Source organism: Rhipicephalus microplus, chromosome 2 (genome assembly GCF_043290135.1).
Source record: "Rhipicephalus microplus isolate Deutch F79 chromosome 2, USDA_Rmic, whole genome shotgun sequence".
Lineage (NCBI taxonomy): Eukaryota > Metazoa > Arthropoda > Arachnida > Ixodida > Ixodidae > Rhipicephalus > Rhipicephalus microplus.
Genome location: NC_134701.1, coordinates 201,978,411 through 201,994,226, shown reverse-complemented (window position 1 = coordinate 201,994,226; position 15,816 = coordinate 201,978,411). Strand labels below are relative to the sequence as shown.

General features: G+C 42.3%; 1 protein-coding gene across 2 annotated transcripts in view; it reads left to right on the top strand.

Annotated features, from left to right (window-relative positions):
• The window catches only part of LOC119169596 (cell adhesion molecule Dscam1-like), a 212,616-nt gene that overhangs the window by 131,142 nt on the left and 65,658 nt on the right, over window positions 1-15,816 (top strand). For both annotated transcript variants that reach the window (XR_012893883.1, XM_075887259.1), the window contains exons 6-7: window positions 8,357-8,704; window positions 9,384-9,707. Coding sequence is in view for 1 of the 2 variants with exons in the window: in XM_075887259.1 (XP_075743374.1) it covers window positions 8,357-8,704; window positions 9,384-9,707 (672 nt within the window). In the remaining variant the exon portion in view is untranslated. The remainder of the gene's footprint in view (window positions 1-8,356; window positions 8,705-9,383; window positions 9,708-15,816) is intronic.

Sequence of the window (15,816 nt, the reverse complement as noted above, 5' to 3'; positions counted from 1 at the left end):
TATCGGCAGATATAGAAGGTGAGTCGGAGGGACTGAAAGAAGCCGGGCTTCTTCATCGCAACGAAACTAAGTGGAGGCAGTGAGCCGAGAAGACAGAGGAAGAACGAGACACATGCCTCGAGAAGCGTAGCCATACAAAGAACCAAGCTAAACAATAAGATTAAGCGTACCTCTCGCTACGCAACCCTAGGCATAACTGATTCAAGCCGCAGCAAATTTTTCTTCGGCCAGTGGTCAGTAGAGAGATTTGCGCAATTTCTATATCAAATATTCATTTATGATGATAATTGTATGATAAGCCCTTGGGCTAAGGGTCGCCTGCTTCAATTTCAGTGAACAAAAGATGACTAGAAGCACTTGCACAATTTCCATGGTACATACTAGCTTATGAATCGTATTACAGCATATTTCACTGTTTAACGACATGTACATCAAACAATTATCATCAATCATCAGCCTGACTACGCTCACAGCCAGACAAAGGTCTCTCTCATGTTCCACCAAACAACTCACTTCTGTGCCTGATCCTGCCACTTTATGCCCGTCAACTTTCTAATCTGATCTGCCCGCCTAACTTTCTGTCTCCCCATCACCCGCTTGCCTTCTTTGGGAATCGAGTCGGTTACCCTTAATTGCCAGCGGCTATCCTGCCTACGCGCTAAGGGCCCGACCTATGTCCATTTCTTCTTCTTGATTTCGACTAAGATATCCTTAATTACGGTTTGTTCTGTGATCCACTATGCTCTATTCTTGTCTCTTGAGGTTACACCTGTGATTGTCATTTCCATGGCTCACTGCATCGTGCTTAATATAAGCTGAAGCCTATTTGTAAGCCCCAAGTTTCTGCTCCGTAGGTAAGAACCGGCAAGGTGCAGTTGTAGTATACGTTCCTCTTGAGGGATTGTGGCAATCTACCAGTCATGATATCAGTATATTTCCCGAATGTGCTCCACTCCATTCTTACTTTTCTAGTTAATTCAATCTTGTTGTTCGGCTCCACCGTTACTACTTGTCATAAGTAGACGTTTTTACAATTTCAAGTGCACTGCTACCTATCTCGAAGCGATGTTTCTCTTCCGAGGTTGTACATAATTTTCGTTTTCTGCAGATTAAACTCAAGAACTACCTTTCTCCTCTCCTTGTCCGATTCAGTAATCATGCATAGCAATTCGTCCCGAGAGTTACTCGGCAGTGCAATGTCATCAGCGAAACGCAGGATACTACGGTATTCTTTATTAACTCTTACCCCTAACTATTTTTATACTAGGCCTCTGAAAAGCTCCTGTAAGCGCACAGGGCAGATTGTATCCCCTTGTTTTACCCACATTTCATGAATATTCTTTTGCTTTCTTTATAGAGCACTATGATGGCAGTTGATCCTCTAGATTTATTCCAGTATATTTATATACGTTTTGCGTATACGCCCTGATTATGCAGTGTCTGCATGACTTTTGCTGCTCTCTCTACTGAATCAAATGCCTTCCTGTAATCTATGAAGGTTGTGAATGTGACCGATTCTTGAGTAGCCTGTCATGCTTGTTCCTTTGGTTGATTGAATTGTTATGTCTTAATTTTATTAGCAATTACCTTTGTAAATAGCTTGTATACCACGAAGAGCAAGCTGATCGGCCTGTAATTGTTCAAGTTTTTTGTCGTCCCTTTCCGTATGTATTAAGATGATAATAGCGTTTTGCCAAGCTCCTGGCACCTTTTCTGTCAGAAGACACCTCGTAAACAGGTTGGCTAGTTTTTCTAACTCAATCTGTCCTCTCTCTTTCGGCAGATCTGATGTTACCTAATCCTCACCAGGAGCTTTGCCTCTTTGCATTTCCTCCGAAGTTTTTCTGACTCCTGCCGTCTTTACTGGTGGGATGTCAACTAGGTTACTGCTAGTCCTTACATTGTGGTCGTTGTTGTCCCAGCTACTGTGCAAATCACTAAAACTCTTCCACTACTTTAACTATCCTATCCGTATTGGTAGTTACTTTGCCTTTTTTTGTCCCTTATAATGCTAACATCTGGTTTTTGCCTATCCCAAGCATCCGCTTCACCGTTTTGACGCTTCTTCTGTTCTTTAGAGCATGTTCAATTCTCTCCATGTTATACCTTCTTGCGTCTAACTTCTTATTTCAAACAATGTCACCGGCTCAATTAATCGTTAATTGAATCTGTTACATTTTTACTTGTTTAGATTAAACTTTTCTTTACACACTGTCCTTACAATGTTGTATTGAATGCGGTAACGCGTGAAAATCAAGGAGGTTAACCTCCTTCGTGGAAACTCGATCAACACAATCGTCGAGCCTATCCAGTGCAGGACACACGCTTCTATCGCTGGTCTTCGGGGCACCGAGGCCGAGTTTTTGATACTCTCACGAACGCGCCAATCTCCGGAGAGTTTCGAGTTGTGGCTGTAATGCATCGTTTCCTTTCCAATCGAAGAGACCTTTCTTTCTGGCCCTGCGCTGGACATCTTGTTTACGCTAACGCGCGAAAAGAAAAGCAAAGATCATCACAAAAAAAAAAACTTGGAGTAACGTGAAAGTGACAGACCACTTGCCCGTCTCAAAATGAGGGTCCAACGAGAGGTCGCCTCGCTGCCATAAAATGGCGATGACTGGCGCAAAGAAAAAAAAAGCCTACGTCACTCAAAGTAAATAAAACCACTAATAGCATCGGAGAGAAGATTGAGTTGTGCTTCTCAATTTTCTGCAGTATACTAACATTTTTGTGCCAATTGGTACGTACCTCTTTATCAAGAGTTTTCTTCCGAGTACTCTGCACTGTTTCTTGTCTTGTTATGTTCTTCAAGGCATATGTCTCTCTTTCATAAGTCTTGACGGGATGCTTGTTTCTATTCAATATCCTCTCTTTTTTAATGGTTTGGACCGCTTCAAGTTGACGTATTGTCTACACTTTTGATTTATTTTTTTCTGTACCTCTCTGATGATTCCTGCTGCGTTTGTTTTATGTAACTATGTGCAACTCTTTGTCTACACGAAGACTTGGGGCAGAAATACGTAAAGCGACCATTATCGTTAAGTTAAATCTGAGATAAGCTTGCTCATATTACGATCTGCATGCGCGCTTTGTCGTTCGCATGCCACAACATTCGCATCATTTGCTCTTCATTTTATGACATACGATTCCATTTACTGTTCCCTTGCAGTTCAAGGTTCATACAACGTAAGCGCTACTTGGTGCTTCAACAAAACACAATATTTACTGATGTAATATTTTTTGCATTCACGTGCACAGTATGTGGATCCCCATGTCAAGTTCTGCTAAAGAAGTCATGGAGTTTGCAGCTGTGCTTAGAATATCTATTGAAAAATTACATCAATTCTAAATTTTACAGCAGTGCCTCTCTGTCTTGCAGGCATTTGAAATACAGAACAAACTTATATGTATCCAAGGCCACAAAAAATGTTTTACGCTCGCTTTGGAATGGTGGTCGTGCAGTCATAATCCTACACCATTATTCTCGAGTACAGTATGCTGCTGGCACTGAAAACTTACGCGATTAGCAATCTTTGCACATTGTACATTTATCAGAGAGGTTGTGTCTAAAAAAATTATTTAGAGTGAAATATTAACACGGCAGAAATGTAACTAATTTGGATGCCAAATTAAATGTTAATTATTTGCTAATGTACAAACTGGTCAGCGTTTGAACAACTGCGAATAGTTATTCTTTTAAACAACAGCTAAGATCGTATAATCAATGTAATCATAACGCTACCCTTATATATAGGAGTTGTGCGTGTTGTCTTCGTAACTAACGCCCTCTGCGATTCATCTTTGCTGTAAATAAACGAATAAATAAATACACAAATATTGTTATTCAGTAGCTCCTGTCAAAAAAAAATGCATTTATGGTGACCTTTTAGCCACTGAATGTGTAATTGACAAAGAAAACTTTTTTCAGTAGCTCAGCAATGAAACAATCTATCTATCTATCTATCTATCTATCTATCTATCTATCTATCTATCTATCTATCTATCTATCTATCTATCTATCTATCTATCTATCTATCTGTCTGTCTGTCTGTCGGTCTGTCTGTCTGTCTATCTGTCTATCTATCTATCTATCTATCTATCTATCTATCTACCTGTCTGTCTGTCTGTGTGTCTGTCTGTCTGTCTGTCTGTCTGTCTATCTATCTATCTATCTATCTATCTATCTATCTATCTATCTATCTATCTATCTTAGGATGTTTTTTTGTTATAAACTTATGCCTCATATTTATACATTAAGGATTAAAACACTGAGTTCGTGCTTTCATTAAGCTGTCTCACTTCATAGATTATCTTGTTGAATGCAGGAATAAAGAAAGTTTAACGTCTGACGTGATCTATTTGAAGGATAGAAAGCATTCTAACTGAAAGCCCTTTATAAACTTTCCGGCATGAATTTAAAACAGGAACCATGGCATATCTAAAACGAGTCCGAGGCGCAGAAAAGAATGCGTTTAGCAAGACATAGGAGAGTGCCTAAGCAAACTTTGAAGTAACGACCGAGAAGAGAGCAACGTGCACTGTCACTCAAAGAATAAGTGAGGAATCGTATGCACAGACCTTCGTTAACCTCGGCTGTCACTGGTTGAGTGAGCCGCGACAACGGAGCAAGCGGCATTCTTACGCACCGTAGATTAAGAAACCCTCGAGAGACGGCACGTGCATTTGCGCATACGAAAATAACGCGCTCGCCAGAATGGCGCAGTCATTTAATTAATGAACCTTCTAAATGGTCGTGCCAGCGCACTCTTTGAAGGACCGTTACGCCGACTCGGCAGTATCATTCATGATTTTTTTTATAAAGGGGGGGGGGAATTGAGGGGAGAGGCTTTTGTAATATCGCGGCCACATGCGTGGCAGACAATAGCATCAGGAGTGCGAAGAGCACGTGCTAAGCTCGAATGGCGAAACTTGAGGTCGTGGACAATAAAGGTCTTCGTTGGGAAACATTGTATCAGGAGCCCACAGCGTGACTTGAATTGGAGTAGATTTGAAGCTTCATGCGGAGAAAAACGTCTCGTCATTGCCTGAAGTGCGCAAGTTTATTCTGGGTGTTGTCGATGTGAGAGCCGAGCTGTTCTATTCCCGAGTTTAACAACGACTTTCACTGCGTTATCCTCACTCTGACAAGTACAGGGCGTCCTTGAGATTTCTGAAACTCTGCACTTCAATTTAAACTTGGTCTCATCAGGAAGGCGTACTATACATGGTACTTCACGCATGTAATAGTAGATTGTACACATAGTGTTATTCCTCAAGTACAAGTCTTTATCTCATCAAAATAAAGACTGGAGGAGGAGAAGGAGGAGGAGGGGGTTAAGTAAGCGGCCGGACAGTGAGGTTATCCAGTTTTTCCCCAGCACAGTCTTCCCCTATGCTGGGGAAGAAGGCAAAGCGTAATAAAAGATGGTAGAAAAAAATGTCACGAAGAGAGAGATGGAAGACAAAATATAGCCAAAGAGGAGCAGGAAAATTAACGAGAATACCACGTTGGTTTCTGCCTTTAAGGCCAGCTGTCCCCAAAAAACGTAATAAAGCATTCAAAGCCTTCTGGGTTGAGGTTGGGCTTTGCCAATGACCCAGAATCCTTTGTTCCGACAAAGGGCGATCTTTTAGTCTATCTAGAGCTTTGAAAGTACTGACTCAGATATGGGAGAGAGACGGTAGCTCATCATTGCGAATTCTGTTTGGTGCACTCAACTTTTAAACCGCGACAGCAGTTCGATTAAGCGGGGAACCAGCAAATGAAAGCAGAACAATGTGGGTGCGTTTTTTAGCTTGCATACAATAATTCATATGCGGAAAAATTAAGGTTCATATAGATTTCTTGCATGAGCCATCCAAATCACCTGTGTTAACAGTGTTTTTTCTAAACGCGGGCTTATTGGAGTTGAGAGTGCTTCGCATGTGTGGCAAGAACTTTACGTAACCATGCTTTGTGGTCAGAATAGCTGTACTAGTCCTTAAGGGGGGGAATTTTCGACTAACTTGTGGCTTTCAAAAGTTGCGAGTGACACCTGGGGCTTAGTGAAATAAAATCATGTGCAAAGCAGATACTTAGGAACAGTTCCGTCTAATCTTGCAGTCGTGAGCGGCAAGAAGAGTTCGAAAGTGGAGTGGTATATATGTTGGTATTTCTTCTGGCGCCATCTTTCCATACAAAGGCCTATGCTCCTTTTTTTTCGGAGTTGCTGACGTGTATTGTTTGACGTCACACAACAAATGAGCTATCTGCTGAGAGCCGACATACAAAAAACAGCGGTTTTTGAATAAGATGTGCTTCTCACCACGAGGTGCCATTACTTACCGGTGTCGAACTGAAGAGCGTGGTCAAATCATACGAGTCGCGAAACTTGGAACGAAAAGTGTCGAAAACTTATTGCCACAGGCATCAACGCCTTTCGACGATTAAAATGCGACTAGGTGAAGAGGAGTGAAAAAACTACAACTAAAACCTCAAAACAGTTTCTTTGTGAAATATTCGTAGTTTTTATATGCAAAAGTCAACTAATAATTTATTTTAACATTTATCTAACACCCGGCTAAACATTAATTGCCTTAATTTTTGGTCGAGTACCATATGTTGGGTCTGTATCCAGACAATCTGATATCATAGCTTGTCTTTAGTTAAGTACATTGCCAGCTCACTTTTGCGTGGTGGTTTCGTGCGTACCTTCCATAGCTTAATAATTTACTTATGTGATGTTTACTGGCGTGACAATTCTGAGCTGTACTAGCTCACCGATTGTGTAGATTGCTGCTTTTGTGACCACCGAATGTCTTCGCTGGCACACGGCCGGCATGCCCTCGCCTTTGGTGACGGTGAATGCGACACGCTAAGCAAAGAGGTGCTGTATTTTACGGTTGGCATAGAGATATTCTGAAGGCTGCTGTCTCCCTGCAGTGGTTTTTCGCGATAGTGTAACGTGAGTTCTCGGACTATTATGCTGTTGTGCACGTGAAAAGTTGGGTGACAATTTCATCTGCGAAGTTTTACCATATAAAACCACGAATAAAACAACTTCGCTTCCTCAGTCCTTCTTGCTGGTCTTTCTTTTATGTCGCGCACGCAATCAGCGAGCCACAAGGCGCAATAATATCACGTATTTTTAACCTCACATGTAAGGTCATCTATTGAGAAAAAAAATTAATTTCGCGTCAAATATGTAGGCCAAATGCACGACGTCGCCATCACTTCCGGTTGCGACATCATATTTTATTTTTATTTGTCGTTATCTGTATGTTTTCCGCTCTATACATTGATGGCGACGTCGTAACGAGCTGCCAATTAATAAATGCATGGGCTTCTATGGAAGTTACGCAACCAGTTTTCATATACCTTGCTGAACAGTCTGTTAAACATCACGCAGTGAGCCACACTCCCGCTCAGGAATCACAGCGGGAGAGAGCGAGGTCATTTCACCCCACGCACTGATGTAACTTACTTCCCCTGTGCCATCCCTATTTTTGTGTAGCTACCAGCTGCGCTGGTGGGCACGAGAATGACGCAAAAAGAACGTTTAACGCACGTCACAAATCGCAGTAACTGCGCTAGCTTCTGACAAATTCGAGAAATTTTCGTGGTGATTTCTTCGTGGTGCAATCAACTCCGGTGCTGATGTCATTCTTTATTCTTTATTCATAAGATACCCCGCAGCGTCCAAAGGCGTTAAATGGGTGTGAATTACATCCATGAATGAAATACAAATTTGATCGCAGACATATTACGACTTGGTTCCCACCCACAGTACAACTTTGTTTACTCATCAGTACACTTTCGTTCACGCTGAAACATGGGGCTATAGCACTGAATAAAATTCCTCTTTTTTAACCTAATCCACTGTTTGATTGTCTGAGGAAAAAATAAAATTGCCATACGTGTTGGTTTTATCTGAATATTCTGAAATTTCTCAACTATGGCCACAACTTTTTGAAGTGTAATGAGGATTGTGTGGGCAAATTCTTCTATGTACTGCCGTTTATTGTAGTATATCCAATGAAAAAATTTATTGTCTGCTTACAGCCGTGGTCAGACACACATTCCTACCCAATGCAGACAAAAAGATATTACCTTCATTGCAATGCCGCTCTCCCTCCTTCTGTACCGTCTCAAGACAAACCTGGCCGTTCGATTTTGTCTTTGCTCAAGAGCAGCAATTAATATTACCTCGTCGAGTGGCTGTTCTTACTCGAAAAAGTGGTTCACGACCCCTTCGGCAACGTCTTCTCCGAGCGACCGATAGTTTGAGTTGACCAATGAGTGTCTGTCTTCTTTTGAAACATACCTTTGTAACTCTGAGACCATCCTTCCTTCCTTCTTCCCTTCCTTTGTACTCAGAGCCCCACAGCCAGCTTCCACCCCGCATGGCCGAGTACCGCAGCGAGCTCGAAGTGGAACAGGGGGAGCGTGCCGTACTGCCCTGTTTGGCGCAGGGACACCCACCACCCAGACATCACTGGTTCCGAGTTGTCGATGGCGTCGTGAGAGAGAGCATCATGCTACACGGCTCTTCGTCCGGCAGCGTCGAAGGCGCCATACCGTTGAAGGCCTCCGACAGGGTGTCCATGCTGCCGGGTGGCACGCTGCTCTTGCACGCCGCCCGCATACTGGACAGCGGGAAGTACTTGTGCGTGGCGAACAACTCGGCCGGTGAAGACAGGGCTTACACCGACTTGTTGGTTACGGGTAAGAGATTATTTTCTGTGAGCAGCTTTCCCTCCTTCCTGCTACGTACTCGTAATCAGTTTTTGGGTGTATTTCAATAATTATTGCTCGATGCAATGGTGCTTGTCTTCAGCTGGAAGAAATTGTTCTCGTGCTTAAAAACACTCAAGCTCGTGTGTTTGCCCATAATAGCGATAATTTTTTGCACTGCAGCCGTAAAAAAAGCCATCGTTAAAGGAGATGAAGTTTCACAAACGATTCGCTACCACTCAAAATAACCACTTTTGTAGGAAACAAGCTGGGCTTGACAAACAGTATTTGTGTGTTCCAAACAATCTAACTTTACCCGAGCAGTGGAGTAAATACATATGGTATTGTAAACTAGGGCGTACAAGCTATATTACTAGCCTACGTAATTGAGATTTAATATAGACTACTTAACATACACAACTGTGGAAGAAGACAATGTCCAAAGTTTCTACGAAGCCTAACGTCCCTGCTCGCACAAAACTAGCATTAGCCGATACTTATTAGCCGTTAGGTATTAAAAGATAATAAGTCTATGCGCTTTCACAGCAATGTGATAAAGTAAAAGCTGCCTATTGTTATGCCCTTGCCACACTACATTAGACGCTGCGTGACAATACAAGTCTTCCTTGCGGAAATTCACCACACTCCGCTTTTTTTTTTTTGAACTCAGTGCCATTGTCCGCCCACATCGAGCCACCAGTACAAGTAGTAGACGTCGGCAGGAGCGCGAACATGAGTTGCCGTGTGGTCGGGCACCCTGTACACGGCATGCTGTGGACGCACAATGGCCACCCCGTTTCGGGTTCGACCATGTCCTATGGAAGAAGACAGAGCGGAAAGCTGGCGTCCGGCGGGTCCTCGTCGAGGATAACAATGCTGTCTCGAGACCTGATTCACCTATCAGTCGTGGAGCGGCAGGACCATGGCATGTACCAGTGCCTCGTCTACAACGACAGGGACTCAGCACAGGGATCGGCGCAGCTCGTCATTGGAGGTAACTACTTCGATAATGATTCGCAGTTTCGTATTTTATAGTGGTGTTACCAAGCGATAGTGTGTTTTCGTAGAGAACACCGCAAATAGCCCTAAGCCCAACAGTAGTTAGCGTTGGCTCGAATGTAATGGAGATCTGATAAAAAAATAAACACTTTTAGAAGTATTTCTGCCTCGGTGGATAAGTGGCTATGGTGCTCAGATGTCGACCTTATGGTCGGGGGTTTAATACGGCCCCGGCCGTCACATTTAGATGGAGGTTAAGTGGTATAGGCCCGCGTACCGTACGATGCCAGTGCACGTTAAACATATTGAATGATCAGAATTTCCGGAGCCCTCCACTACAGCGTCTCTGATAATCATGTCATGGTTTCAGAAGGTAAAACCCTAGATAATATTATAATAATAATAATAATTATTATTATTATTTCAAATCGAGGATATATTTCTAACTAATTAGTGTTAAAGAATATATATATATATATATATATATATATATATATATATATATATATATATATATATATATATATATATATATATATATATATATATATATGACAAAAAAAAAGAATGTTCTGCGCAACCTACCACACAAGTAAAACCAAACAGACAAACGCACACACACAAGCGCGCCTTCTCCGTGTTAGTTTCTGCCTCAAAGGTGGACTGTGTGAAACAAAAGTGTAGTGCAAGCTGCTCTTTTGTGTGTCTTTCGTTTTAAGGGTGTGTCGGCTTGCGCAGGTTGCATTAGGACGCACCGACTCGCCCACCAAGTTATTGTAACAGATATATTTGTTATAGGAGCATGCGTTTGCCTAAGTGCCAATTAAACGGCAGTATACCTACAATATTTAATTAGGCAAGTTCATTTCGGCAGCGAACTGCTTCCTTCTTAACATCTTAGGGCACCTCGAAACCAGTGTTTTTTTCATACAGGGTGATATCAGTGTCAACTCTTCTAACCCACTATGACAACATCACACTACGCAGTAGCAACACTGACTCAACTCGGCGACGAAGCCATCAATGAGCGTCACCACCCCTTATCTCACGGCTATCTCAGCCTTAAAACAGCTGAAATAGCCGCGGCGCCTGGAGGAGCAGCCCTTAACCACGCGGTTCTTTCTACGAGGCCTCCGAGAGCATCTCCTGCAACGCATCATCATGCTTTCGCAACGGACTGTTGAAGCGGTATTGAAATAAGCCCAGCCAAGTGGCACGAGTGCGCTTAAACTGAACAAGTTCACTAAAAGAGCACGTACCGTCTACAAAACAGTCTTCTTTCTCGCTAAAGTCTACCCAAGTGGACCTCAAAAAAAAAACGCTAAAGCCTAGCGCCATCTGAAGGATTTTGAACTGAACAACAGTATCGTTTAAAGTTTGTTTTTTTTTTCTTTTTCCGTAGTAGAGATTCATCCTACTCCTCGCAACACTACCAAACAAAAGTCAGGTCAGACTCAAACGTTGAATACTTCTAAATGCGACTCTTCAGTCGGACAGGTGCCGTAAAGTATGAACGATGATAAATCATTTTATATCGTATTTATTTTTAACGCCATTGACTATTCAATCCTGTTCAAAAAGATGCACCACTGCGTGGACGTCAGAACGACAAAAGTGAGAATAGACTTGTTACATAATTCATGTTATATTATACTGACTCCCTTAAGCAGGCGTGCACGCGCCGTTTTGTTGATGCATCTCCGGGGCAACGAAAATTGAACGAGTGGGTTGCGTGTTATCCATATCATATAACACATGGCCCATGTTGCTTGATATTCTTGAATTTCATGAATGAAAGGTAAGCAAAGGAATGCACAAAAACAACCAAAACAAGAACATTTCTTTTAATTCAACTAGATTGTTTCAGTATAAAGGTTAACTTAAAGCTCTATCAGATCGCTAGAGTGCAGAAAAAAATCTTTGAGAACTTGAATCAGAAATTTGATGACCCTGTCATTCGCAATAAGCCTAAACTTCATGACGTCTTCAGTCGGGGTACCAGGAGTGGGCTTTGTGTTACAGCCACGTACTATGACGATACCTTTAAATAAATCACCGTGCTCTTTTCTTTTCATACACGTCATCCACTCGTTCTGTCTAACTAAAATACGAACGCAACTTGAAGAGCATTCGGAGTAATTCTGGTTCAATGCATACGAAAATTTGTACATCCAATGCAGCGTGCTTGTTTAAAATAAGGGTTAGCTTCTCTGACGCAGTGGCCTTGCTGTATCATTTGGTACACTGAAAACTTGTGCAATGTTATTTCGGCACTTCTTCAAGTGTTCATTGAACTAAGGTTGAACTAGTGATTGTACGGCACGCCATCAATATAGCCGGAATTCAGTCGAAGTTCCATTAGCGGAAAACCCATCGTGTCGTATAACTCATTCACTATCGGCGATTTTTATTTTCATCAGAACAGTTCGCGCAACGAAACTTCCAATCCAGGTTTAATAACAATATATATTTGTTGGAGTTTACCGTCACGAAACCGCCATATGCTTATAAGAGACACCGTAGTGGGAGGGCTGTGGAAATTTCAGCCCCTTGTGTCTCTTTGCTCTGCACCTAAATCTAAAGCACACGGGCCTCAAGCATCTTGCACTCCATCAAAAATGTGGCCGCCACAGCCGGAATTCGCTCCCGCGACCTGCGGGTTCATTTCGGCCGTAAGTATCGTAGGATAAGGTGACAAGGATTTCGCTAGCAAACGTGAAGACAGTTACGGACCATGATGGAAGGTTCGCAGGCATAGCATGACCCAAGTTTACCCTTGAATTCTGTGTTTCAACTGCGTATATTTCATTGCTTTTTGATAGCATGACTACACCGCGCCTCACGAAATGAAAACCACACGTTTTTCAGCCGTGCCTGCGCGTCCATTTTGAACAAATTCACCATTTGAAGAAAGAAATAAAAAAAAGAAAGAAAGAAAGAAAGAAAGAAGGAAAGAAAGAAAGAAAGAAAGAAAGAAAGAAAGAAAGAAAAAGGAAAATTGTTCAAATGCATACCACAATGAGGTTGACGAGAAGGTGGGTGCTCACCAGTGCTATCTTATCCTATTCCACGCAGCTTTCTGTGCTTGTAGCCAACCGGATTGCTAACATGGTCAACCTGCCTTTCATCTCTCGCCATCTCTCTAGCTATTGCTTTCCTATGGCAAAAACAAGCTGAAGCGGTGCTGTGCTGTCACCTACCAAGCCGGCTTTACTAATTGTTTTTTCGTGCGCTCTCTTTATTTACTGCCTCTTTAATGATTTTTCTCGGCATTAATTAAACTTGCGATGAAAATGTAGTTTAATCTTAGCTCTGTCTACACAAGCTTCGATTTTAAGTGAGCTTTCAAAATTTGTTGCTTCAATATTATAGTTCTACGACGTGCCTTGTCTCTTCTTTTTTTTTTGTCCCGAGACCTCCGTCATTACGAGAAAGTGCAGTCTACTTAAGCTCGCCCTTGTTAACTTCCACGAAACATGTGTCTTGAAACGGCGTTATTTTTAGTCTCACGGTGCATTAAGGAAGGCACGCTTGAGCTTTTCTCCGAACTAAGTGAGGTCATATTACTGGGACACATCAAAAAACAGCTTCCGAGAACGGGTCTTTCTTCGACTGATTATTTTGAGCTTTTTGCTTGAACTGTTCAGCGCGAGCTTTCCACGAAGCAATTGCGTACAGTTTGGCTTGACTGCCACGTATGTCTATGTTTACTGTGCAAGCTATGTGTTATTTCACAATCTCTTTGAATGAAATGGATATATATATATTTATTTATTTATTTATTTATTTATTTATATATCTGCCAATCAGTCTGTCTGTCTGTCTGAACGCAGCCGCTGCCAATCGGCTTTGTTTTCGTGGATGTGCTATTGACCTAGCTGGTCCCTAGAGGCTTCGCAGAAAGGACATAGTAATAAGATTGTTTATATTCAACGCTGCGGCTACAATGTGTGGCTGTTCAACCAGTGTTAGCGTTACATCATCAATAGAATGCCATCTCTGTAATAGCTGTGACCTACGTGAAGACATGAACACAAAAACACGCGACTACACACACACTATATATATATATATATATATATATATATATATATATATATATATATATATATATATATATATATATATATATATATATATATATATATATATATATCACGCCGTCGTAAAATTTGCTCTAAAGCAACACCGAGTCTTTATTATAGAGAGAGATGTATTAAACAAGCATTTTTATCAGGACATTGTCTTTACGAAGAAAGCTTTCCAAGGCTTTCTTCAACAGTGCTGCTAGATATCAGATGGGAAGCGGCTTTTTGACTCATTTGTGTAACGCCATACGTACTTGCGTCCGTTCGAACGCGCCGCAACACATTCCTCTCATCGCAGGTGTTAGAGCGGTGCCAAATAGGTCTCGCCACAGTTGCGCCTTGACGTCACGCTTCCCTCGCACGCTTCATTCGCGGTGGCGCACTGACGTCCCTTTCTTCCTCACCTGCCGCACGCTCGCTGCAGCGTCCGCAGCTGCCGGCTCCTCCGCCCGCTCGCAACACACGTCTCTCGCTTCACGCTCTCCAGCGCCCGCAACGCTCGACCACACGTCTAGTGGAAACGCTATTTCCGCTCGCTTATGAGCAAAGATTCTCACATTAAACCCAACCCGCCTCCCGTATCTCGTTTCAAAGAAACGTTTACTCGAGTAAAGGCTACACCTAGTTTCACTTCAGACCGTCCTTTCAGAACCCGCATCGCTGCCCGTTTCGACTAGGTCAACGCCGTGCGCACCGCTGCTGCTTCACATCCCATCAGGGTTCCCTTCGGGGAGATATTTCATTATTTTGTAGGCATTGGTTAGAGGTTTTTTTTTCAATTATTTATCGCTCCATCTGCTAGGTGAATCATGCCTACGACATAGTTTCCCATACGTTAACGGTTCTTACGTGCCAATCATTGTGCTCTTACACTTTACACTTTCGTGTAAGAATTCAGTGTGCGCAGTCCTTTCATGTAAATATACTGATTACGCTTAGTATGCGTAGTCCTCACTAGGCGCCTGCTTATCACCATCTTCACAGCGTAAGACACAGGCCTGCTCGACATTGTTACCTCTGCGCAAGAGTTCGTCGAAATACATCAACTGCGTCATATACGTGTTGTAACACAGCTTACGAAACAGTTGTAATGAATGGCGATCGAGAGGCTATGTTGAGCTTCAACTAGCGTGCCCCCTCGTCATCGCAGCCCTAAAAAAAGTTCATTGCAACAACTCAGGAAAGCGTCTCATGCATATTCACTTTTGGCAAATCATTTGCTTAATAGAACTCACTCCAGCTTGTAGTGAGTACATTGCTTGCAACGCTGTCCTCAATGTAGCTGCAGTGCAGGAGCAGATACTGTTCATTTTTTATTCGTTCCTTTATACTTCACGCATATAAATACATAGCAACCTACCATAAAGAAAGCCAATCACGGTCTTTATTTTGTTTTTTTATTTGCGACTTTTTCTATTTGCGCCTCACTTTTTCCAGATTACTAGTATAATGTGTGCACTACGCCACCGTTAGCGGCTCGAAAAGGCGTCTTTTAAGGCAGAACATGATTTTATAAATGTCATAAAGCTCGGCATCTAAGCACGGCGCTAGCAACATAACCCTGCTGCTAGTGAATCCCCACGGAGCTGTGCAAAATAATCAAATATTTTTTTTCGTATAAACGACAGCTGCTGTGGCACTCACAGTTTTTTATTTTTTTTTTTTTGAAAAGTCATTTCAAAGTCGAAGCTTTGTTCGACATTTGGGACATCAGATCTTTAGTTATTATGCTATCTTTAAAGTTCATACCTCAGCAAAGAAAGCGATGTAGGTTTCGCTGTGTCTGGCGCTCTTGCTCAGTCCTGCACCTTATTACTGCGAAGCTTGGAGGAGCCCACAAAAAGACGTCTAGCTCACGCTTTTTTCTCGAACATGGTAACCGGGTGATATACATTAGCGTGTATGAGGCCAAAACTCTGAGGTCCTGCTCATGCTTAATTAATTTGATAGCAAGCTTATTTATGAGTCTTTCCGTGTGGTCTTCTTACTTTAGGTTTCACTCTTTCTCTCACCATA